The sequence below is a fragment of the Crinia signifera genome, chromosome 9 (assembly GCF_055691185.1).
Source record: "Crinia signifera chromosome 9, ASM5569118v1, whole genome shotgun sequence".
NCBI lineage: Eukaryota > Metazoa > Chordata > Amphibia > Anura > Myobatrachidae > Crinia > Crinia signifera.
The window spans coordinates 9,478,738-9,503,499 of record NC_139225.1 but is presented as its reverse complement, the minus strand read 5'-3'; the positions used below and the strand labels follow the sequence as shown (position 1 = coordinate 9,503,499).

The 24,762-nt window shown below is 46.5% G+C and overlaps 1 protein-coding gene across 2 annotated transcripts in view; it reads left to right on the top strand.

Annotated features, from left to right (window-relative positions):
- The first annotated feature begins 18,425 nt into the window (after positions 1-18,425).
- CRB2 (crumbs cell polarity complex component 2) overlaps positions 18,426-24,762 on the top strand; it is a 109,780-nt gene continuing 103,443 nt past the window's right edge. For both annotated transcript variants that reach the window (XM_083161015.1, XM_083161014.1), the window contains exon 1: positions 18,426-18,681. In XM_083161015.1, coding sequence (XP_083017141.1) covers positions 18,558-18,681 — 124 coding nt within the window. In that variant the 5' untranslated portion in view covers positions 18,426-18,557. The remainder of the gene's footprint in view (positions 18,682-24,762) is intronic.

Sequence of the window (24,762 nt, the reverse complement as noted above, 5' to 3'; positions counted from 1 at the left end):
ATGCTGGGATCTGTAGTTCCACAGGGGACCCTAGGAGATTCCACATCCTGATAGGACATGCTGGGATCTGTAGTTCCACAAGGGACCCTAGGAGATTCCTCATCCAGACAGGACATGCTGGGATCTGTAGTTCCACAGGGGACCCTAGGAGATTCCACATCCTGATAGGACATGCTGGGATCTGTAGTTCCACAAGGGACCCTAGGAGATTCCTCATCCTGACAAGACATGCTGGGATCTGTAGTTCCACAGGGGACCCTAGGAGATTCCTCATCCTGACAGGACATGCTGGGATCTGTAGTTCCACAGGGGACCCTAGGAGATTCCACATCCTGACAGGACATGCTGGGATCTGTAGTTCCACAGGGGACCCTAGGAGATTCCACATCCTGACAGGACATGCTGGGATCTATAGTTCCATGTGGTACCTAGGGTATTCAACATGGCACACATAGGAAAACTTTATGGGCTGTATTCAATGTGGCAAGGGTTGCCAAAAACAAGTCATCCTCACCGTTTAACCCCCATGCTGGCCGCTCACCCTATTCAGCATCAGAGGACGGCGATGATCCCCCCAAAGAAAGAGGCTTGTGGCTAATACAGGGAGTCCGCTGCATTTAGCCACAAGCCTCATCGTTTTTTGCGGCCAAACACAGCTCGCAAAAAAGCATTGAATGCGGCCCGATGTGTGTGCAGGATGCAATGCACAAGCCCAACAGAAATGTCATTGAGTTTTGTCATGTAGCCACTCCCCCTCGTGTCATATGACCACATCCATGACCGCGCCCATTTTTCAGTGCGCTGCACTGTACCACTGGTTAAATCACTCCGCCCCTCTCCGCCCCTCTCCGCGGGGACAGATTATACACACTGGGGGTTATTCTGATTCACTCAGAAAGGCACAATCACTCTCTAATGGGCAAAACCGTGTGCACTGCAGGTGGAGCTGTAACATGCATTAAGGTCGACTTGGCTGAAGGTCGACATGGGTTAGGTCAACAGGCCATTAGATCGACACAAGCATTAGGTCGACATGAGGAAGGTCGACATGGGGTTTTTCACATTTGTTTTGAGCCGACGTGTGCCGACATTTCATGCCCTACCATCCACTAGGGCGTGGTGGGAGAATAAAATAGCGCAGAGAGCCATGCGAGGGGACAGTATTATGTTTCAGTGACCATGTTGACTGTGTCGAAATTGGTGAGAGAAAAAATGTGAAAAACCCCATGTCAACCATCCTGCATGTCGACCTAATAGTGTCAACCAACTTACTGTCTACCCAATGATCCCAACCCGCACACATCTGCACTGTGAGCACACCACTTTCCCACACCAGTCTGCAGAGTGGCGAGACACCGGGCAGGCCCTCTCCCCACTCTGTCATCTCTCTTCTTGCTGCCCGGCTCCCTGCAAAGGGAGAGGGGGAGCGGGCCCCGGACCCCTCCAGCAGACCTGGGCCCGGGTAAAAAGTGCAATGTGGTCGCAGATGTTTTACGTCACTAGTTATTGTATTGCTCAGTATACAAACTTTTTTTAAGATGGTGATTTGTGACCAAACCCTTCCTGTTCAATTATCTGATTTATGTCAGGTGATGCCCCAGCTGGCTGCTGCTTGTGCTGAGATGGGAACATAACTGAGTGCAGGTAAGACTTTACCATCCAAAATACCACAGCAATGATCATTGTAACATTTTTGGACAACAATGCTTGTTTATATATCGGTGTGAGTGGTCAGAAGCATTAGTATAAATAACAAGTATTGCATGATATATGTGGAAGTACTGTACTCCATTATACTGTATCATACTGCAGGAGGGGCCTTGAAATAGCGGCAATCGCCCTGTATCTCACAGCAATCTCCACAGGGTCACCTTTATTTTAGGAAAAGGGCAACTTTCTTGCTAAATCAAATGTATAAGTGTATATGTATAAATGGAATGTAACACTGAAAAATGTAAACTTTGTATTGCTGCAATATTTCATTTCCCTCCCCGGCCGTTCCTTGGGTATGCATGGGAAATGTTTTACATTGTTACATTATTAGATTGCAAATGTATCCCATTTTTTAAATTATTATTAAGTGAATATATCTGAACAGACATTTATGTGGATAATGTTAATGATTAACAGCAATATGTCACTAGTTACCAACATAATTGGTCATATTGAAGGATTTTGTCTAGTTCAAAGCACAAATAAATGGTAACAGTCAAGATGATTTATGAAAATGCTCATAACATATTCTAATGCACTGTGGACACTAGTGATATGCTCTAAATCAGGCATGTCCCAACTGTGGCTCTCCAGCTGTTGTGAAACTACACATCCCAGCATGCCTTGCCATAGTTTTAGCATTCCCTAATTGCAAAACTGTGGCAAGGCATGATGGGACTTGTAGTTTTACAATAGCTGGAGGGCCGTAGTTTGGACAGGATTGCTCTAAATAATGCGCTCAGTACCTTTAATTGCAAATGCTCTTTCATTAGCAGCCCAGTTTGTTAAAGGGGCTTTAAACTCCATAGTGTTATTTAGTTTGGTACTTGTTTCCTAGCAGGGTGCCCACTAAGCAAATTGCTTAGTGGGCTATTCTGCGCAGGAAAATCGCATCGCATCGCATGGGCCATTTTAGTGCCGTGCGATGCAATTTTTTCAATGTCATTTTTTCACTGCTCTGTATGCCCCGGGGAATGGCATCGCATCGCACCTCCCGCAAAATCGCATGCTATTTTATAGGGTGTGCGATGCCATTACATTAGCTATACAATAATATGATTGTATGACATACAAAGAGGTTTTATGCAACCCCCACCTCGAAGCGTGGCGAGCGCAGCGGAACGCGTCCTGCAACCTTTTCATACCCCCACTATCCACGTCGGCGTTGAGTTGATTTTATATAGTGTGGCGAGCGCCTCGCTGCGCTCGCCACACTATATAAAATCAACTCAACGCCGACGTGGATAGTGGGGTATGAAAAGGTTGCAGGACGCGTTCCGCTGCGCTCGCCACGCTTCGAGGTGGGGGTTGCATAAAACCTCTTTGTACAGTATGTCATACAATCATATTATTGTATAGCTAATGTAATGGCATCGCACACCCTATAAAATAGCATGCGATTTTGCAGGAGGTGCGATGCGATGTGATCCCCTGGGGCTAACAGAGCAGTGAATACATTACATTAGAAAATCGCATCACATCGATTTCACTGCGTTAACGTACGTAGGAAATCTGGGCGCCCTGCTAGGAAACAAGTACCTTTAGTTTAATATATGTAACATAAGGGAAAATGTAAGATTGTTACCTGTGTTATAGGTAGGCTCACCACACTAATCCCTATAATCTTGGACTCTCATCAATTATACAGGTGCTGTGGTTGGCTGACTTCCAGCCTGCATTTCACCTGGTTTCAATCAGCTAGAAAACCTGTTTCATTTCTAAAGCTGGGTACACACTAATAGATTTTTAGGCATTACTCGCCGATGCCTGCTCTCAGCCATGCTGCTTCACTGCCGGCTCGGCTATGCAAGCCCAATGTTGCCGGCTGCCGCCCATAAAATGTGCCGCCCCTAGGTACACAGAGCGATTCTCAGGATGCATTTTTAAATTTTTAGTTCAAAAGCACTGATGGTCCACAGGCCTTAGGTCGAAACGGAAAAGTTCGACAGGGTTAAAAGGTGGACAGAATCATAAGGTCGACAGTGAAAAGGTTTTGCGCCAAGAGGCGGAATTTCATGCCCTATCATCCACTAGGACATGTATGGAGGAAATAATAGTATGCCCAGCGTAGCGAGGCACCAAATCCGAAGCATGCGAGGGGACGGCGTGCACTTTTTCTGCTTCCATGTCGCCTGTATCGACATTCGAGACAAAAATTGTGAAAAACCCATGCCGACCTTTTGACTGTCAACCTTCCCAATGTCAACATTTTGACCCTGTCGACCTTAGGCATCTCAATGTTTTTTACCTGTCGACCTTAATTTGGTCGACCTAATGACCCGCACCCATTGATGACAAGGAAATAATGAAGGATTTCAGCAAGTTACAAGAGAACAGTTGGCCAAAGGCAGAGACTCCAAAATCAGGGAGGCCCAGGTAGTAACTGTCTCTGCTGCGCTATACCAGTTACAGTAGTGGTGGGGAGGGAATCACGACTGCCCTGCACCACTACCTCCTGCCAGGGCAGCAGAGAGCCTGGCGGGGTCCAGATGCTTCATAGGAGGCGTGGCCCAATCATGGGAGGTGTGGCCTAATCATGAGAGGCGTGGCCATGCAGCCTTAGCATAAAATACAGAATAAAACGGGGATGGGGAACGTTCGGCCCTCCAGCTGTTGTTGAACTACACATCCCAGCATGCCCTGCAACAGTTTTAGCATGGCCAAATAGCAAAAGTGTAGCAGGGCAGGCTGGGATGTGTAGTTCAACAACAGCTGGAGGGCCGAAGGTTCCCCATACCTGGAATAAACCGTCCTTTAAGCACCTCCCTGGCCACACTGCAGCTCGTCAAACAGTAGCATGTGCTCGGTTAGGAAACAGTAGTTTGCAGGAATCTATGACCTGCAAACTTTCTTTGTTCTAGGGAATAGGATTGCCACCTAGCAACAGCTGGTGGGTTGTAGTGCAAGCCTCCCGACGATCGCTGGAGAAGGAAAAGTGAAAAGAAATTTCACTTACCTTCTCCACAGCCGGGGGAGCGGGCTGATGCCGCCGGAGCCTGTAGGCGCGTGCGCGCGCATGACGCGCGCGCGCGCACGTAGTACACGGCTCTGGGGCTACTGCACATGCGCGCATATTAATGAGGCGCATGCAAATGAGCTCTGTGACGCGCTCACGCTGGGCACGTGAGCGCACAGAGTATAGTAGCTAACAGCCCGCCCCCTGCTTCAGATTTTACAGAAGCTTACGGATGGCAATCCTTAGAACATGAAATAGAATATAACACCACCTAGTACTTGTACCCAATCAGAGACAAGAGACTGAATGATGCTGAATAAACGTGTTTAATAACTGCTGCTCGACAACAAGAGCGCGATGAAATATCTAGCCCGTAGGGTAACTGGACAACCAACGGAAATACTATAAGGTACGATCAGTAATGGAACTTCAAGCGGTGCTTCGACGAAGCCAAACGGACTTCTTGGGATCATTTCTGTTGCTTAGCTGGCTGCGCCTGTTGTTTGCTCTGATTCTTTGGAGCGCCTGTAACCAAAGGAGAAAGGAAACAGTTAGCATCGCAGCAAGAGAAACCACCAGACCTAGCAAGGCAACGGGTGGGTAGGGTGGGTCGCTGTTGCTAGGTGGCAATCCTATTCCCTAGAACAAAGAAAGTTTGCAGGTCATAGATTCCTGCAAACTACTGTTTGTTCGTCGGGAGGCTTGCCACCTAGCAACAGCTGGTGGGTAGACTACCACATACCTGGTGGTTGCTCTAAGGAACTCCACCTTTTGGTGATCAGATGGTCTCCAATAGTGCCTTACAAAGGTACGCGTAGAGGACCATCTAGCAGCCTGCATAATACACTGCAATGGCAAACCCTTGGCTGCTGCAGAGGTAACTGCGGCTCCGCGGAGGGAGTGCCCTTTGAATTGTGAAGTGTCTATACCCGCGTCCCGCATGACCGACACAATCCAACCACGGATTGTTCCCGGTCTGGCTGGGCGAAAGGGTTTACGACACGTAATGAACAGTTGGGAAAGTTCACCTCTTATCGGTGCTGTCAGGGCTAAATATGCCGACAAACAATCTACCAGGCATAGGGCGGGGTCAGACTGATCTCTAACTAGGTCAAACTCTACGAGGGGCCTGAGGATAGAGCTTGTCTTTGTGTGCCCTTTGAGTATGATGTGAAAACCCGCTGGGGTTGCGGTCATCCATGGGTCGGAAATGTCTATTAACGATAACTCGGCACCTCTTGCCGCGAAAGCTAAGGCCATCAGGGAAGCCAGTTTCCTCGATAGGCTAGGGGCTTCGGATGTAGAAGGAATGGTGGCTAAGTGGTTGAGAAAGGGTTCAATGTCCCAGGTGGTTGAGTAGCGTGGTCGTGATGGTCTAGATAGGAAGATACCTTTGAGTAAGCGTAAGTATAACCTATTCTCTGAAAACCCTGGGATTAGAAGGGTGAGCGCGGAACCATACGAACGTATGGTGGCCGAGGCTGAGCCTGTATCATATTTATGGGATAGGAAATCAATTGCTGAATTCACTGGTGCTGAGGGACGAGCATTGGGTCTGGTGTTTTGCCAGGCAATAAACTCTCTTATTATGGCGCTGTATCTAGCCTTGGTTCTGGGTCTCAGTGAAGCATTGATTAGTGCGGTTGATGATGCTGAGAGATCTGAGTGTGCTAACAACCTAGCAATGTCGCCATCCACATGCATTGTGGCAGTTTCTGTAGTAAGTCCTGGGTACCCTGAAAACATTCTCCCGAGATCTCTAAGGGGATCTTGGGGCCCTTCTGTAGTTGGCTGATTAGGGGAAACCAAATTCTGGATGGCCAGATCGGGTATACCAGAATAATCTGGGGTACCCTGTCCGACTTGATTTTGTGTAGTACCCTCAACAGCAAGGCTGGTGGAGGGAAGGCATATGGAAGGACTAGGTTCGTCCAGGGGAATGACATAGCATCTGTCTGGAATGCCCCCTGGGACCATATCCTGGACACAAAAGTCGGAACCTGATTGTTGAATGGTGTCGCAAAGAGGTCTATTCCTGGCTGCCCAAAAGCCGTCACGATCTTGCGAAAGATCTCTGGCCTTAGAGTTGCTCTGTCTAGTGTGAGGCGAGTTCTGGAGAGAGAGTCTGCCAACTCGTTTAGCTCTCCGGGAACATATATTGCGGATAACTGGATGGATCTCTGAACCGCCCACTCCCAGATGTCTATTGCCTCCTGGCAGAGAGGCAAGGACCTTGTGCCGCCCATCTTGTTTATATAAGAGACTGCGGTCTTGTTGTCCAGACGGACTTGAATGGGAATATGATGAGCCTGCGGGGGGACTAGGGCCGCTAAGGCTAGTCTGGCTGCTCTTAGCTCCAGGAGGTTGATATGGGCCTGTGAGTCCTGCCTGGACCACCTGCCCCTCACAGCCTTGTCGCGAGTAAAGGCTCCCCACCCCGTGAGTGACGCGTCTGAGGTTATGATGATAACCGGTGTAGGATCCTGCAGGGGTCTGGGGGGAGGAATGGGCAGCACTGTCCACCTCTGTATCTCTTCGTGAACTATCGGCGTGAGCCTGATCCTGTGTGACCAGGTAAGGCCTATCCTGATAAGGAAACCTAGACGGTTCTGAGCGTGTCTGCAAATAAGGGGTGCATGAAGGAACCCGGGGTCTAAAGCTCTCATTTTGCCTATGATCTTTGCGAGGTCTCTCAGGCTGAGCTGACGCTTTATAATGTGGGAGACAAAGGCTTGTATGTCTGTCCATTTCTCTGGCGGCACTGCGATAGAGAAAGAACGGGAATCTATTACGAATCCCAGGAATGTAATCGATTGGCAAGGTGTTAAGACTGACTTGGGATAATTTATTGAGAAGCCTAGGCCGAGCAGAAGTGATATTATTGTGTCTCTCTGGGAGAGTAGTGTCTCCTGCTCTGAATGTACGACTAGGAGGTCGTCCAAGTAAATTATGCATCGGACTTGTTTCTGGCGAAGGTGTGTTATCACCGCCTTCATAAGTCGTGTGAAGGTGTAAGGGGCATTGGACAAACCAAAAACCATGACGGTCCATTGGTAGAGGGTGCCGTTCCAGAGGAACCTCAGGAACCTTCTGTGATTGGGATGGACGTGTACGGTGTGAAAGGCCTCCTTGAGGTCTATCTTTATGCAATAGTCGTTCTGTGTCAAAATGAAGGGTACCTCTGTTAGACCCTCCATTCTGAACGTACGATGTCTTATGTACTGGTTCAGAGATTGGACGTTCAGAACCGGTCTGAAGGAGCCGTCCTGTTTCCTTACGGGAAAGAGGTGACTTGTCCAACCTGTTTTGGACGTGTCCGCCAATTCTATCCTTCCCTGAGACAAGGCTGTGACTAACACCTTGTCTAAGAGAGGACTGGCGTTTATTGTGCATGGGACTCTCTGGCGAGGAAATCTCAGCAGCGGAAGGGATAAACCTTGTTTTATAATTTTTAACAACCATTTGTCTGTTGTAATTTCTCTCCACTGGTGTATGGCCTGTGAGAGGCCAAGGTGCGGCTGTGCTTCTGGTACACTCACCGTTTCCTCTGTCTCTCCTGGGGAAGGAGGTTGAGGGAGCCGCACTTCTGGAATTCCGGGACCTGGAGTAGCCTCCTCTGTGGCCTCGGGTGGAGCCTCTATAGTCTCGGTAGTCACGGGTCGCACTGCTGGCCGTGGCAGAACGACCCTCCTGACGAAAGGGCCGTTTGGAAGACTGGTGGCTTTTTAGATCCGCAAACGACTTGCGTGCCTTATACCGGATCTTGACTTCATCTATGAAGTCGGGGCCGAATAAATCGGAGTCAGTAAGGTTAGGGACCTCCGCTGGTTTGGGCGCTAAGTCGGCTAGCCCTGCTCTGGACAGCCAACGGGACCTGCGGGTGTTGGAAATAAACTCGAAAGTCTGCCCAACCATAAGGGTGGCTCTGCTTATTGCCTTCAGGAGTGCTGCCTTTGATGCCACTAGGGAATCTAAGGAGCTGCTCGCGGTGCCCTCTTTCTCCGCCTTGTTCAGTACGAACAGCAGGGGGCCCGCCGCGTCGGAAACCTTCAGTTGGATTTTCCTGAGCAGCTTGTCAATTGAGTCACTCTGGGTCTTATCACCAATAAGTGAAGACAATGCCGGGTCAATGTCAGGGGCGAACAGGGCGGGGATATCTGGGATCCCTGTATGGTTACGCAGAACCATCTCATCCTCTTTAACGAGGGATGTCCTGAAGGCTAACTGTGCAAAGTTATGGACTTCGGACTTTTCCTGTAAGGCCCAGTGGGAGGAATACATTTTATTCGGGGGTGAGACTCCTGCTAGTGCCACCCTGGCCATCTGCAGGTCACTATATTCGCCTCTCTTAGAGGACGCAGAGGTTCTAGTGACCTCCTCAGACTCCCAGTCTACAGAGACCTGGCTGCGTACATCTTGTAAGTCAGGTGGACTTAAGGAGCGATGCTTACTTGCCCCCTTACGTAAGACCTGAGACCTCTTATGCTTTTCTGAGGCTCGGGGAGTGTGCCCGTGGGCAGGAGACTGCGGTTTATTACGTACCGCTGAGGTATTCCTACTTCGGGCAATACCTGGGAATGAGACGATTAGTCCTGAACAGGCGTCTCTCTTGGAGCTTTTGCTCACATGTCTCCTCTTACTTGTGCTTTTCCTCCCCTGTAGCGATGCTGAGCTGGAGGGGGAATCACTATCCTGAGGTGTACTGTCTACCTCAGAGCTGTCCCTGGTGTCTGCAGACCTGACAGGGTTAAACAGCTTTCTTCTTTTAAAAATAATGTCCTCAGATGAGGAAGTGTCACTAGGCAGCCTCTTTCTGTGTTTGAGGCTCCTAGCGCTGGCTGAAGGGGACACAGGGAGAGTGTCTGTAGCAGAGACAGACACAGTGTCCTCCATCTTCAGCGCTGAGGTAAAATCTGAAGCAGGGGGCGGGCTGTTAGCTACTATACTCTGTGCGCTCACGTGCCCAGCGTGAGCGCGTCACAGAGCTCATTTGCATGCGCCTCATTAATATGCGCGCATGTGCAGTAGCCCCAGAGCCGTGTACTACGTGCGCGCGCGCGCGCGCGTCATGCGCGCGCACGCGCCTACAGGCTCCGGCGGCATCAGCCCGCTCCCCCGGCTGTGGAGAAGGTAAGTGAAATTTCTTTTCACTTTTCCTTCTCCAGCGATCGTCGGGAGGCTTGCACTACAACCCACCAGCTGTTGCTAGGTGGCAAGCCTCCCGACGAACAAAAGCTGCTGCCAGGTAACGGGGATCCCACTAGGCCCCACCACCAGACCTTGGCCCGGGTAATTTGGCCTTTCCCCCTTCCCTCTCAGCACCACTGCTTCCAGCCATTACTGATTTTTATTTTTATTTTTTTTTCAGTTGGGGCACAGCAGGGGTACCCCTGAGGACACTAGATCCAAGAAGCAGTTGTTTAATATACAGTACTTTAAATAGTAAGCTCTTGAGTCAAACCTTTTAGAATGACTTATATCAAAATGTAGATGAGCCACAAAGCAGTTAGTAAGAGCTACTATACTTGGTAATGTGCTGGGAAATGGCGCTGATGATTCAATGTAAATGTATCTGTCTCTCATTCCCTTTTTCCCAAAAAAAATGTAAGTGTAATGTGGGCTAGGTGACATGAGGGAGATTGCTAGGACTAATGAGGGAGAGAGGGAGATTGCTGCTATGTCAGGGAGTCTCCTGCAGAATGCAGGAGGGGAGGTAACTATGATGTAATAGTGTAATGTGGGCTAGGTGACATGAGGGAGATTGCTAGACTAATGAGGGAGAGAGGGAGATTGCTGCTATGTCAGGGAGTCTCCTGCAGAATGCAGGAGAGGAGGTAACTATGATGTAATAGTGTAATGTGGGCTAGGTGACATGAGGGAGATTGCTAGACTAATGAGGGAGGTTGCTGCTATGTTAGGGAGTCTCCTGCAGAATGCAGGACAGGAGGTAACTATGGTGTAATAGTGTAATGTGGGCTAGGTGACATGAGGGAGATTGCTAGACTAATGAGGGAGAGAGCAGGGGTTAAAGTAAGGGGGAACTGGGTGGAACTGAGTTCCACCACCTCTAATGGTAGGGGGAACTGAGTTCCACCTCTACCACGGCCCAGAACAGTAATTCCAACAGAAAAGCATGTCCCAGAGGCTTCTTCTGCTGGCATGGCGTATGTAATATCATGCCATCAATGCCGCTGAATTGAAGAAGAGCCACTAAGAGAAGCAGGCTCTGTACTTGCTGAAGACAGGGTGAGAGGGGGCTTAAGGGACTCAGAGGTGGGGAAGCTTCTGGAGCGACACATGGCATGGAGCTGCTGAGGGACATGGACAGTGAGCTGCTGGAGTGATAAAGACAGATGTGTTTAAGCAGCACAACTGTGGAAATACGTGTATAAGAGGCACTGCTGTGTGAATATGAATCAAGGGCACCACATGCGGTGGAATGTGTATATGATTGTGCTACTGTGTGTTGTAATTTTCATTGGAGTTATTATTGTGTGACCACACCCCTTCTTTGTGGGACCATTATCATTTATGGGAGGTAGGGTGCAAATTTCCTGGTTATGAGGTGGGGGGCGTTGTTAGGGGAAAGGAGTTCCACCACCTTTCCAGGACCACTTTAAGCCCTGGGAGAGAGGGTGATTGCTGCTATGTCAGGGAGTCTCCTGCAGAATGCAGGGGGGGGGGGGGGGGTAACTAGTGTAACAGTGTAATGTGGGCTAGGTGACATGAGGGAGATTGCTAGACTAATGAGGGAGAGAGGGAGATTGCTGCTATGTCAGGGAGTCTCCTGCAGAATGCAGGAGGGGAGGTAACTATGGGAGAGGTTAGGATAAGGCTGCAGTAGGGGAGGCTAGGGTTAGGGGAGAGGTTAGGGTAAGGCTGTAGGAGGCAGGGCCAGCACCACCACTAGGCAAATTTAGGCATTTGCTTAGGGCGACGGCCACTGGAGGGTGGCATTTGGGAGCAGCGCCCCCCCCCCCCCCACTTGTGTAAGGGGAAAGTATAATGGGGGTCTAGTATTTTGTTGCATAATGTGTAGAAGTTGTACATGGTGTGGTACACTACACTCAAGGACATGCCCCCTTTTGAGTGGCCTTTTCCAGAGCACGCCTTCGGCACGCGCACAACTACATCCTTCACTTTTGTCGCCTTTTGGGCCTGCGTACTTTAAACGCCAGGGCCTATTTTTAATCCTATTCCCGCCCTCTCTCTGCTCTCCTCTCTCTCTGCTCTCTCTCTCTCTCTCTCTCTCGCCACTCTCTTAGCATGTACACTGGCACCCATAGGCGTGCGCACGGGGGGTGCCAGGGGTGCACAGGCACCTCCTAATCACCCCCCGCACCATTGCCGGCATTTACGTCCTTATTCTTTTTTTTTTTTTTTTTTTACTAAAGTCTGCTTACCCCTGCCGCGCCGCGGACGTTGCACAGTGGTGTGGTGATGGGGGGGATGTTGCGTGCGGGGGGGAGGGAGGTGGGGATCGGATCTCCATTTGGGATCCGCAGCAGCACTCCTCCCCGAGTCCGTCACAGTATGCTGTCTGTGATTGTGCAGCCTGCGCCGGACCTGCGCAGGCTGCAGTAAAGAGACCAAAGCCAGCCATCCTCCCCGAGTCCGTCACAGCCACCGGCGAAGTGCGGGCTGTGACGGCTGACTATTATGCTGTGATTGTGCAGCCTGCGCCGGACCTGCGCAGGCTGCAGTAAAGAGACCAAAGCCAGCCGTCCACCTCAGCAATCCCCACCTAATCCTGCCCAGCTCCCGCAATGTGCCTAACACAAGGAGGGGACCAGAAAAGATAAAGTAGGTGAAGTTGCATATGAGGAGGGGGTCAGGGAGGGGGATATGGGATGTGTCCAGCCAGTCCCAGTGGGTCCAGTCCTCTGCCCCATTTATGCCATGTTCACGCTGTGTAATGGGCATCATGTGTGGCAAAATGTTTAATGAGCATCACAGTGTGAGGCATAATGTGTAATGGGCATCAGGGTATGAAGCGCAATGTGTAATGGGTATCAGGGTGTGAAGCGCAATGTGAAATGGGCATCAGGGTATGAAGCGCAATGTGTAATGGGCATCAGGGTATGAAGCGCAATGTGTAATGGGCATCGTTATGAAGCGAAATGTGTAATGGGCATCAGGGTATGAAGCTCAATGTGTAATGGGCATCGGGGTATGAAGCGCAATGTGTAATGGGCATCGGGGTATGAAGCGCAATGTGTAATGGGCATCGGGGTATGAAGCACAATGTGTAATGGGCATCAGGGTATGAAGCGCAATGTGTAATGGGCATCAGGGTATGAAACGCAATGTGTAATGGGCATCATGGTGTGAGGCGTAATGGGCATCATGGTGTGAGGCGTAATGGGCATCACAGTGTGAGGTACAACGGTTAATGCTCATCACGGTGTGTGGCGTAATGTGCAATGGGCATTATGGTGTGTGCGCAATTTGTCATGGACATTACAGTGTGTGGCCTGTAATTGGCATTACAGTGTTTAGTATAACGTGTATTGGATATTACAGTGTGTGGGGTAACATGTATTGGGCATTATGGCATTTAGTATACTAAGTACTGGGTATGTGATATGTAATAGGAAGTACAGTGTAAATTTTTGGCGCGCGGCTTCGCCGTGCACTGTCCCTGTTGACCCTATTTAAGAAACATTTGTCAAGCACTGGCATAATGTGTAATGGGCATTATGGTGTGTGCAATTATGTGGCATGGGCATTACTGTGTGTGGCATTATGTATAATGGGTAATTATGTTGGGTGGCATAATGTGTGATGGGCATTATGGTGTGTGGCATTATGTGTAATGGACATTATTGTACATGGCATTATGTGTAATGGGCATTACAGTATACATTTTTGCAGTGCTTTCGGCACACACTGTCCCTGTTACTAGTATGTGTGTGTGTGTGTGGGGGGGGGGATTCATAAATAAGTCGCCTTCTATTTACAGTAATTTGTATTGATGCCCAGTAGGCGGTGATGGACACGCCCAGTAGGCGGTGATGGACACGCCCAGTAGGTGGTGATGGACACGCCCCTCCAATGGTGCACCACCTAAGAAAATGGTCTGCGCACGCCTATGCTGGCACCACTAACACCCCCCACCCCCTCCCAAACCCCCCTTCCATCATGGTGCCCTCCCCCCTTCTCCTGGATATGGATGCATGTGCAGAGAAGCTGGCGACCACGGGGAATGCTGGGAAAGATCCATGTCAGATCCCTCACACAGCAGTACTGCAAAGAGAAGCCCGTAGATTCCTCTCAGATGTAGCAGTGAACACCCACGCTTCTAGGTGCCACGTTCACAATCTCTCCATATATAGAACTAGACACACCCTTTGGGTGGAGCATGGCACGCCCCATCAGTGGGGCGCAGTGCAAAATTCTACTACCAACTATAATCTATCTGAAACTAGTTTTCAAAAGTAGGCAAGTATGGTACATAGGATATTGGCAAGTTCCATATTACAGCATTTCCAACGGTCCATAAATTAGTTTTTGCTGTTATTATAAATGTAACACAACCAAATTCCAATGTAGCAGATGAAATGATTTAAGAGCATGCACTTATGGTTAACAAGCGAGTACTGATCCGAATTCTGATGGAATCTTGTGTTCTACAATTTTATCTATACTGTAACATACACAACCAGATCTATATCGCAATAAAAAATAATGAATCTTAAAAGTCAGACTTAGAAGCCTTACAGAGCTTAATTCCTTATGGGATTGCGTTATTCCACCTGAGAGCGCTACACGTGTCTTGTGGAATCTGCCGGGATAAAGCCAACGCAGCCTTCAATTCAAATCATGTGTGCATCTCCTAGGCTTCTATGGGGTTACGCCAGCTCTAGCACAGCGAAGCCCTACCAGTAAGTGCTTTAGTGACGTCGAAAATGTGGTTAAAACCCAGAAAACAGGATTTTTACCACATTTTTTTTAGTACATCCCACCCGGGACCTTGTTTAGCACTACTGCTGTTCTTGTGTGTGAATTTACTATAGAGTGGGGACAATCGTGTATTAATGATTATTCTTATATTGATGTGCAATGATAAAAATCAGCCAAAAATAATTAAGTATCCCAATAAATGATTGTACCTGCAGCTTACGCTGTGAATGCATTAATCATTCCTGGTCACAATAAGTCTCTCGATTTGTTTTCCACATACAGAGGCACATTGGTTCCGGTTGATAGAGACGCAATAGATCGACACAGAATGAAAAGTTGACGTTGACAAAAGGTCAGCACGAGTAAAAGGCTGACATTAAAAAGATTAATACAGGAAAATGTCGACATGAGTTTTTCACTTTTGGGGGGGGTGGGGGGGACTTTTTCATACTATACCATCCTAGTGGTCTACAACTGAGAATCGTAATGTGCACCGAGCAAAGCGAGTCAGCAGGCGCAAACATTGAGAGGGAAGCAAGTCATGTGAGGGTATAAGTCACACTAATTGGGGGTCCTTGTTGACAGACATTGATAGAAAAAAGTGCGGAAACCCCATGTCGACAGTTCCATGTGTTGACCATGTTGTACTTCTGTCTATGTCGACCAAGTGGTCCACCTACTTATGGACTGTCTCTATATAGAAACAGTCTAATAATCCCCACCACAGGCACATATAGGGACTAAGTAAAAACCGAACCCGGACAAGACCCCAGAATGCTGGACTGGACACTACAAGCACCAGAATGCTTCTCCTCTCCCTGGTGACAGGTGTCAGGGCAGCCCCACCGGGGATGGGACACCCCTGGAAATGCACGCCCCCCCCCCCCCCCCCCCCCCCCCCGGGCCCCACCCCAGACACTAAAAGCTCCAGAATAACATATATTGATGAATGGGGCACTGCGGACGGTGTACTCATTAGCATTACTGCTTCACAGCGCTGAGGTCATGGGTTCTATTCCCACCATTGCCCTAACTGTGCGGAGTTTGTATATTCTCCCCGTACTTGCGTGGGTTTTCTCCAGGTGCTCCTACTTATAAATAACTGGTAATAATAGTCTCTGTACAGCTCTGCGGAATATGCGTGCGCTATATAATAACTGGTAATAATAGTCTCTGTACAGCGCTGTGGAATATGTGTGCGCTATATAATAACTGGTAATAATAGTCTCTGTACAGCGCTGCGGAATATGTGTGCGCTATATAATAACTGGTAAAAATAGTCTCTGTACAGGGCTGCGGAATATGTGTGCGCTATATAATAACTGGTAAAAATAGTCTCTGTACAGCGCTGTGGAATATGTGTGCGCTATATAATAACTGGTAAAAATAGTCTCTGTACAGCGCTGCGGAATATGTGTGGGCTATATAATAACTGGTAATAATATTCTCTGTACAGCGCTGAGGAATATGTGTGCGCTATATAATAACTGGTAATAATAGTCTCTGTACAGCGCTGTGGAATATGTGTGCGCTATATAATAACTGGTAATAATAGTCTCTGTACAGCGCTGCGGAATATGTGTGCCCTATATAATAACTGGTAATAATATTCTCTGTACAGCGCTGTGGAATATGTGTGCGCTATATAATAACTGGTAATAATAGTCTCCGTACAGCTCTGCGGAATATGTGTGCGCTATATAATAACTGGTAATAATAGTCTCCGTACAGCGCTGCGGAATATGTGTGCGCTATATAAATAACTGGTAATAATAGTCTCTGTACAGCGCTGCGGAATATGTGTGCGCTATATAATAACTGGTAATAATAGTCTCTGTACAGCGCTGGGGAATATGTGTGCGCTATATAATAACTGGTAATAATAGTCTCTGTACAGCGCTGTGGAATATGTGTGCGCTATATAATAACTGGTAATAATAGTCTCTGTACAGCGCTGCGGAATATGTGTGCCCTATATAATAACTGGTAATAATATTCTCTGTACAGCGCTGTGGAATATGTGTGCGCTATATAATAACTGGTAATAATAGTCTCCGTACAGCTCTGCGGAATATGTGTGCGCTATATAATAACTGGTAATAATAGTCTCTGTACAGCGCTGCGGAATATGTGTGCGCTATATAATAACTGGTAATAATAATCTCTGTACAGCGCTGAGGAATATGTGTGCGCTATATAATAACTGGTAATAGTCTCTGTACAGCGCTGTGGAATATGTGTGCGCTATATAATAACTGGTAATAATAGTCTCTGTACAGCTCTGCAGAATATGTGTGCGCTATATAATAACTGGTAATAATAGTCTCTGTACAGCGCTGCGGAATATGTGTGCCCTATATAATAACTGGTAATAATATTCTCTGTACAGCGCTGCGGAATATGTGTGCGCTATATAATAACTGGTAATAATAGTCTCTGTACAGTGCTGTGGAATATGTGTGCGCTATATAATAACTGGTAATAATAGTCTCTGTACAGCTCTGCAGAATATGTGTGCGCTATATAATAACTGGTAATAATAGTCTCTGTACAGCGCTGCGGAATATGTGTGCCCTATATAATAACTGGTAATAATATTCTCTGTACAGCGCTGCGGAATATGTGTGCGCTATATAATAACTGGTAATAATATCCTCTGTACAGCGATGTGGAATATGTGTGCGCTATATAATAACTGGTAATAATAGTCTCCGTACAGCGCTGTGGAATATGTGTGCGCTATATAATAACTGGTAATAATAGTCTCTGTACAGCGCTGCGGAATATGTGTGCGCTATATAATAACTGGTTATAATAATCTCTGTACAGCGCTGAGGAATATGTGTGCGCTATATAATAACTGGTAATAGTCTCTGTACAGCGCTGTGGAATATGTGTGCGCTATATAATAACTGGTAATAATAGTCTCTGTACAGTGCTGTGGAATATGTGTGCGCTATATAATAACTGGTAATAATAGTCTCTGTACAGCGCTGCAGAATATGTGTGCGCTATATAATAACTGGTAATAATAGTCTCTGTACAGTGCTGCGGAATATGTGTGCGCTATATAAATTACTGGTAATAATAGTCTCTGTACAGCGCTGCGGAATATGTGTGCGCTATATAAATAACTGGTAATATAGTCTCTGTACAGCGCTGCGGAATATGTGTGCACTATATAATAACTGGTAATAATATTCTCTGTACACCGCTGTGGAATATGTGTGCGCTATATAATAACTGGTAATAATATTCTCTGTACAGCGCTGCGGAATATGTGTGCGCTATATAATAACTGGTAATAATATTCTCTGTACAGCGCTGTGGAATATGTGTGCGCTATATAATAACTGGTAATAATATTCTCTGTACACCGCTGTGGAATATGTGTGCGCTATATAATAACTGGTAATAATATTCTCTGTACAGCGCTGCGGAATATGTGTGCGCTATATAATAACTGGTAATAATATTCTCTGTACAGCGCTGTGGAATATGTGTGCGCTATATAATAACTGGTAATAATATTCTCTGTACAGCGCTGCGGAATATGTGTGCGCTATATAAAAAGCTGTTAATAAACAAATAATAATGAACGTAGCCGATCCGGTCCGGCGTTCCCGGGATCCTGTCCGTTTTTTACCCATACCCGCACATACTGTATACTGCTTTTGTTTATAAGATACTGAGAGGGGGGAATGAAACCTCTAACAGTAAAAATCAGACCTCATTTACCAAAAATAAAATAATACAGAGTACAGAGCAGTCCTCCTACTGCATTTTGTCTAACTCATCTTAAGTCCCTTCCATGTGATCCAGCCCACTATTTAGAAGCACCCTGTCTGAGTGAGTGAGGCATCACAGAGGCCAGTCTCTGTCCACCACAGTGGTGCTAGTCCCAAACTTGAATGCTCTCTCTTCGCCACCCCACCATCCATCTCCCTGGTCCTGGCTGAAGCTGCCTTTCCATCTCCGCACTTCTATGTTAAAGGATTCTTCTCCCTGTTCCTGTATACTGCTGCTGAGCATGGCGTTCAGGAGAGCTAATCCCAGTTTACAGAGCATGGTTACATTGCTGGTCCTCTGCCTGCTGCTGTGTGTGCAAGGTAAGCATCCTACAGGAGTACCACAACTTCATCATCCCTATACAACACTCAGGGCTCTGTATGTGTGGGACACAATATTCTGTGCTCACAATGTTCAGCATCATTACCAAGTTTTACAAGAGACATTTAAAGAAGCAGAAACTTTAATGTTATCTGTTTGTTACAGGGGAAGTCAGGGAGAAGAATACAATGTGTTCCCAGGCTTCTTGCAGTATATGTTGCATTTGATATTGTGTTTTCTCTATTTGGCAAAACTAAAAATCCAGTTATTTGTGTTGAAACACTGCACAAAAATGTTTCAGTGTAACTTTAGTGATGATGTAATGTAAAAACTATCATCATTGTGTCACTTGTCATATATGCAGCTGTGGTTTTAGTTTTAGAACAGACACACACACACACACACACACACACACACACACACACACACACACACACACACACACACACACACACACACACACACACACACACGTATATATTATAATACTCATGTTACAAAACTTTTTGATCTTATGTAAAGTATTCCTAAAAATATTTAGCAAGTGCATTATAATGTTGCAATGTGCAATATATGTCTGAAATCAGAATATACATATATAAGTGTGTCTATCTATATATCTATATATACAGTATATAATATAGTAGATATACTACAGTATTCTATTAGTATAAAATGTGTGTATGATGATACTTTATGACAGTAATAGGATTATCCTAGGTTTTAGTTGTCTCGTCCCTTTTGTACGTCCCAGGGATGGAGGGAGAGGGAGAATTCCTTTGTTACCAGTAACCTTGGTAACTACCAGAGCATGTGAAGTATCTGTTATTCGGCCAGGGCCCTTTTTAGTCTTTACATACAAAGGAAATTCCCCCCCTAACTCCCTGTGCCCTAATCTCCCCTCCCTACAACAAGTGTGTGTGTGTGTGTGTGTGTGTGTGTGTGTGTGTGTGTGTGTGTGTGTGTGTGTGTGTCTTCAAACTGCATGATCTTGTACAATGTTTTTGTTATGGTTTATTATGTTGGTTTTATAACTTTTTTACTGTGTGATAAAACTTTGCGCTTCCTTTTGATGGAGACCATTTCTCTATGATGCCTACACTTCTGGTCCAGTATTCTGAGGCTTGCAAACGATGTACTTTTCTCACCCTCATCGACGTTCTCCTATGTAACTTTTTATATTTCTGCTTTTTCCCATGATGGTATTTTGTGCCTGACTTTCGGGGCAGGAGAACACAATTTTTTTGTATTTTGGGCTCCTTGTGATCTTTTTGTTGGTAGCGTTGTATTATTCTAACGATATTTCATTCTTCCATTGGTCAAATAGCGGGCGTCTGGACTTCTGATGTGCCAATGTGAATAACTGGGTTCTTTTATGCGGTTATGGTATGCCAGGTCGACCACGTCTAAGTCGGCATTCACTAGGTTGACGCCCAATGGTCGACAGGGTCTAAATTTCGACACAAGCTTTAAGTCGACCATGGGAAGGTTGTCAGTCGACATGGACACTAAAAAAGTGCATCGCGTCCTCTCTCATTCAAGGCTATATGGTTCTGCGCACTGTTGACCTTTGTCTGTGTTTTTTTCATTGGTAGCTTCACACTCACATTGGGCCAGATGTATCAAGCTTCAAAAAGTGATAAAATGGAGAGAGATAAACGGCCAGCCAATCAGCTCCGAACTACCATGTCACAAGCTGGTTTTAAAAAATGACAGGTAGGAGCTGATTGGCTGTTTATCGCTGGCCACTTCATAATTTTTTGAAGCTTGATACATCGGGACCATTATCTTAGACCATGTTGTGAGTGAAATATGAAAATTGGACTTTAGGAGGGTCATTATAGATGAGCGAGGAATAACATTTTGAGAGATACAGTACTATCCAATCAGCATATACATTATATTTTACAGGCTGTATTTTAAAATGACAGAAGCTGATTGGCTAGTACTGTATTCACAATTTCACTGCTCTTCAAGTTTTGATCATTACCCGCTTATAGTCACTGAAGTCTTGTTTTACTGTACCATATTGTATATAGTTTAGGATCTTTTATGTATGATCCTTAACGTGCACTCATGTTATTTGGGCTTTGTATAAAATAGCCTGTAGTTTTATAATAATGTCAGAAATGAGTTTACAGGCATCTGGTGGCTCCCCGAATTAATAAAAATACAGGGCTGTATTTTAGTAGCATTTATTATATAACATATATAATTCTAGCACCCGCTATCTTTGAAAACATATGCAGTTCCTCTTCCCTGCCTGGGGTGTCGCTGTCTGCTGTAGTGCTTCTAGCACAGTGTGGTCTGTATATCAGCACTGATATGCAAACCAGACCTGTGCTAGAAACACCACAGCAGACAGTGACACCCCAGGCAGGGAAGAGGAATTGCATGGGTTTTCAAAGATAGCGGGTGCTAGAATGAACACTATGCTATTATATCCGTATAGTGCAAGCACAGTGAGTGCTAGAGGGAGATCTCCCTCCTCACTGCACTCACTGGCTGCTTAACGCTGTGACACAGCCATGTCCAGCATGGCATAATCCCCAACATTGTCACTGTATACATTGAGCAGCCATACAGTGCTGTGGGTGTTGCGTTAGGGCACGCCATATTCCCTCAGGGTTGGGGGGCAGCTGTTGTGAGAGGCTTAACGACTAACTCACTTTTTCTCCCTTTCCGTTAAAAACACAATGGGGGAAATTTTATAGGATGAGAGAATCAGAAAGTGAGAGATTTGGTAAGAAATCTCTGGGTTTTTTTTTAAAGCGGCAATCATTTACACTTCAAAATCAAACTGGTTTGATGATTGCCACTTTAATAAAAAACATGGAGATTCATAACAAATCTCTCACTTTCTGAATCTCTCATCCTATTAAATGTCACCCATAGACTTTGATGTACACACTTGTGGTAGATTGGTGCTTTGTGTGTGGGATGCACATCCCACAGAAATTGGGATGAAGGTCCTTACTGGCAGGATGGCAGGACAGCAGGACAGTTCCTCTTAAAATGGTCCTATCCATATGAGGTATACAACTGATACTGTAGCTGCAGTTCCCCAGCACAACTTTGTTCTGAACATTCTGTCCTATTTTCCTACAGAAGTGGAGAATCGGTCCACAGAATAATCATGTACGCATCAATGTGCTCTGTTACACCCTCTGACGTCCGGCTGTTCCCTGCCATTACTTGAGCGTTTCTTGATCGGGAATGAGATATTCTGATCTTGTCATGCTTTTCCATTTACGGCCTGAAAAGCAAGAATACAAATTCAAGTCATCATAAGAGGATTCTAGCAAAATAGTTATTTACAGAATAATTGGGTTCTTGTGTAGTTTCACGGCGCCTGATATATCTGATGTGATATCGGCCAATATATCGGATGTGATATTGCATCTATCTTAGATATGTAGGGGGAAATTTACTAAAGGAAATGTGTAAAAAATAGGTGTATTTGTATCCAGAAATACACTTATTTTTGACATTTACTATCCCGAAAATACGGCAATTCGTAGTCGTATTGATGTGCTAACAATCCGAATTGCCGTATTTTCGGGATAGTAAATGTCAAAAATAAGTGTATTTCTGGATACAAATACACCTATTTTTTACACATTTCCTTTAGTAAATTTCCCCCGTAATGTCTATATAATATTGTTAACAAAATACAACCATAAAGTGAATAAAAGCTGTTTACAACCATAAAGTAGTAATTATAATAAGAAGAATAATAATAATGAACATCAACCTTAATTTATTTTATTTTGTGTGAAGTAGGCAGCATAATAACACATTATAATACTCAATGAGAGCTTCAGGAAGTCATCCATACAGCCATAGGCGCCGATTCTGTGGGTGCTCCGGGGCCTGAGCACCCACCGAAACTGTTCAGCACCCGTGGGCCACCCAAACCCCACCCAGGGGTGTGGCAGCGGTGCACACTGCAAATAATCCTGAGTGCGACCCCCAGAACTCACTGTGCTGTGCCTGCCAGTGTGCTGCCCGGCGGCGGGGGACCTGCCCGCACGGCCGGTAGCCGCAGCTGCCCGCAAGTCTACCACATTAACAGTAATCATTGATAGGGGGGTGTCTCACTAAATAAATCTAGTATATGTAACAGGATTATTTGGTGGCCACGCCCCTTCCCCATGAAGCCACTCCCGTATATTTTAGGCTTGATCACCCACCAGCAAAAACATAAATCGGCACCCATGCAAACAGCATAATCGAGGCACTGACGTCTTTGTTTTGCAAAGGTGGACTCTAGAAGCTCTGTAGATCTTTCTGGAGATTGCTCGGGTGTGGATCGTTTTATCGACCCCACTTAGGTCGACAGTCATTAGGTCAACACCGTTGGGCCGACATGGGTGAAGGTCGACAGGTTTCAAAGTCGACATGGGTTTAGGTCGACATAGCATTAGGTCGACATGGGTTAGGTCGGGAGGTCAACATGTTTTTTTTACTGGTTTTTTTTTTTTAACCCGAATGTCGACACAGTCGACATGGACACAGTTGAAAGTCAACCGCAGCCCCTCGCTTTGCTCACGATGCTTCGGGCACACTATTTTATTCTCCCACCATGCCCTAGTGGATGGTAGGGCATGAAATACCGCCTGTCGGCACATGTCGGCTCAAAAATCAGTAAAAAAAACATGTTGACCTGTCGACCTTGTCCCATGTCGACCTTGCCACCTGTCAACCTAGACACCTGTCGACCTTCCCAACTGTCGACCCAACCTAAGTGGTGTCGACAATACGACCGTATCCCGTTAAAACTGTATTGGTTCAAAGAGACGCATTATGCCAAAGTGTAAATGTCACTGTAAAGTATAACTTCTGGACACTCTTCATTGTATTCCACCTGTCCACTGGTTTTGTAGTGTAACTTTGTTTATGGCTGAACTTAGTAAGGAAAGTGAGGGGAAGTATTAACGTTATCACACGTGGAAAAAATGTGTGAATGTGTGTGAAGCTTACTGCTCCTAATGCACCGATTTCTGTACTGATATCCAAAAACGATGTACCTGTTCCACATGGGTGTGGTACAGGGTTCCGACAGTCATTAGCCCGACCTCGGGATCCCGACTGACCAGACTCAGACAGCGTGGCAAGCGCAACAAAGCCCCTTGCGGGCACGGTTGTGGACCCCCACGAGGGAGAATAGCCGGTGGCCGTCGGGAACCCGTGCATCGGTATTTTAACAGCCGGGATCCCGACGTCCCGTTCCTGACTGTCGGGACCCCGTCATGCACCCGTTCCACATTACAAGCGGTGCCCAACTTGACACCATTGCTACAGCATCTTTTGCACCTCTGCACACTCCTCCATCTTTCTCTATATATTATGGCTACAGGTAATTTTTCACTGAGCAGTCCTTAGTTTGCACTTGTTCAATGATTTCCGATGTAGCCGAATGCGGCTTTGGCAGCCAGGGAGTTAAGTCTCTGTTGTGTGGACGTGCTAACAAGATTACAGCGCAGCTGAGAAGAAACTAATCTGTGTAAAGCTTAGTCACTTTAGTAACATATTCCAACCTTACGCAGTGGTGCAGGTGTGGTTTTGGCGATGGCCTTTCTGCACTAGGTCATCGCTCCTTCAGAAACTGCTGTCACAAAGGTTTGTGCGGTACTTCAGTGTCACAGAAGGGAAGATGTTAAGGCGACTGTGAGCCAACATATTGGAGAGACAGCTGCTTTGTACTGTACTTAAACTGTACTTTGCCACAGGTGTGTGTGTCATAAGACTGCGTAGAACTCCCGCAGTGTGGGGACAATGCGATTTATACAGTACCTCACTCTCCATTTTCTCATAATCAGCGGTTGATTCCATTGGCTGATTCACGCACATTGTTAAGCAGTGTTTTTCTGAATTGGCCAATGAAGTCTAGCAAACCGGTCCGGAGTACAGACCACAATCCGCATTTATAAAAATGGGGTCTGCGGCATCGCCCCATGGGATATGGCCTACCCAGACGGCCCATCGTCAGTCACTTCTGTTGTTTCCTCCCCACTTCTCAGGTAGCTTCCATGCAGGAGGTAACCTCAAATCCAAGATGGTCTATGTGGAACTACTCC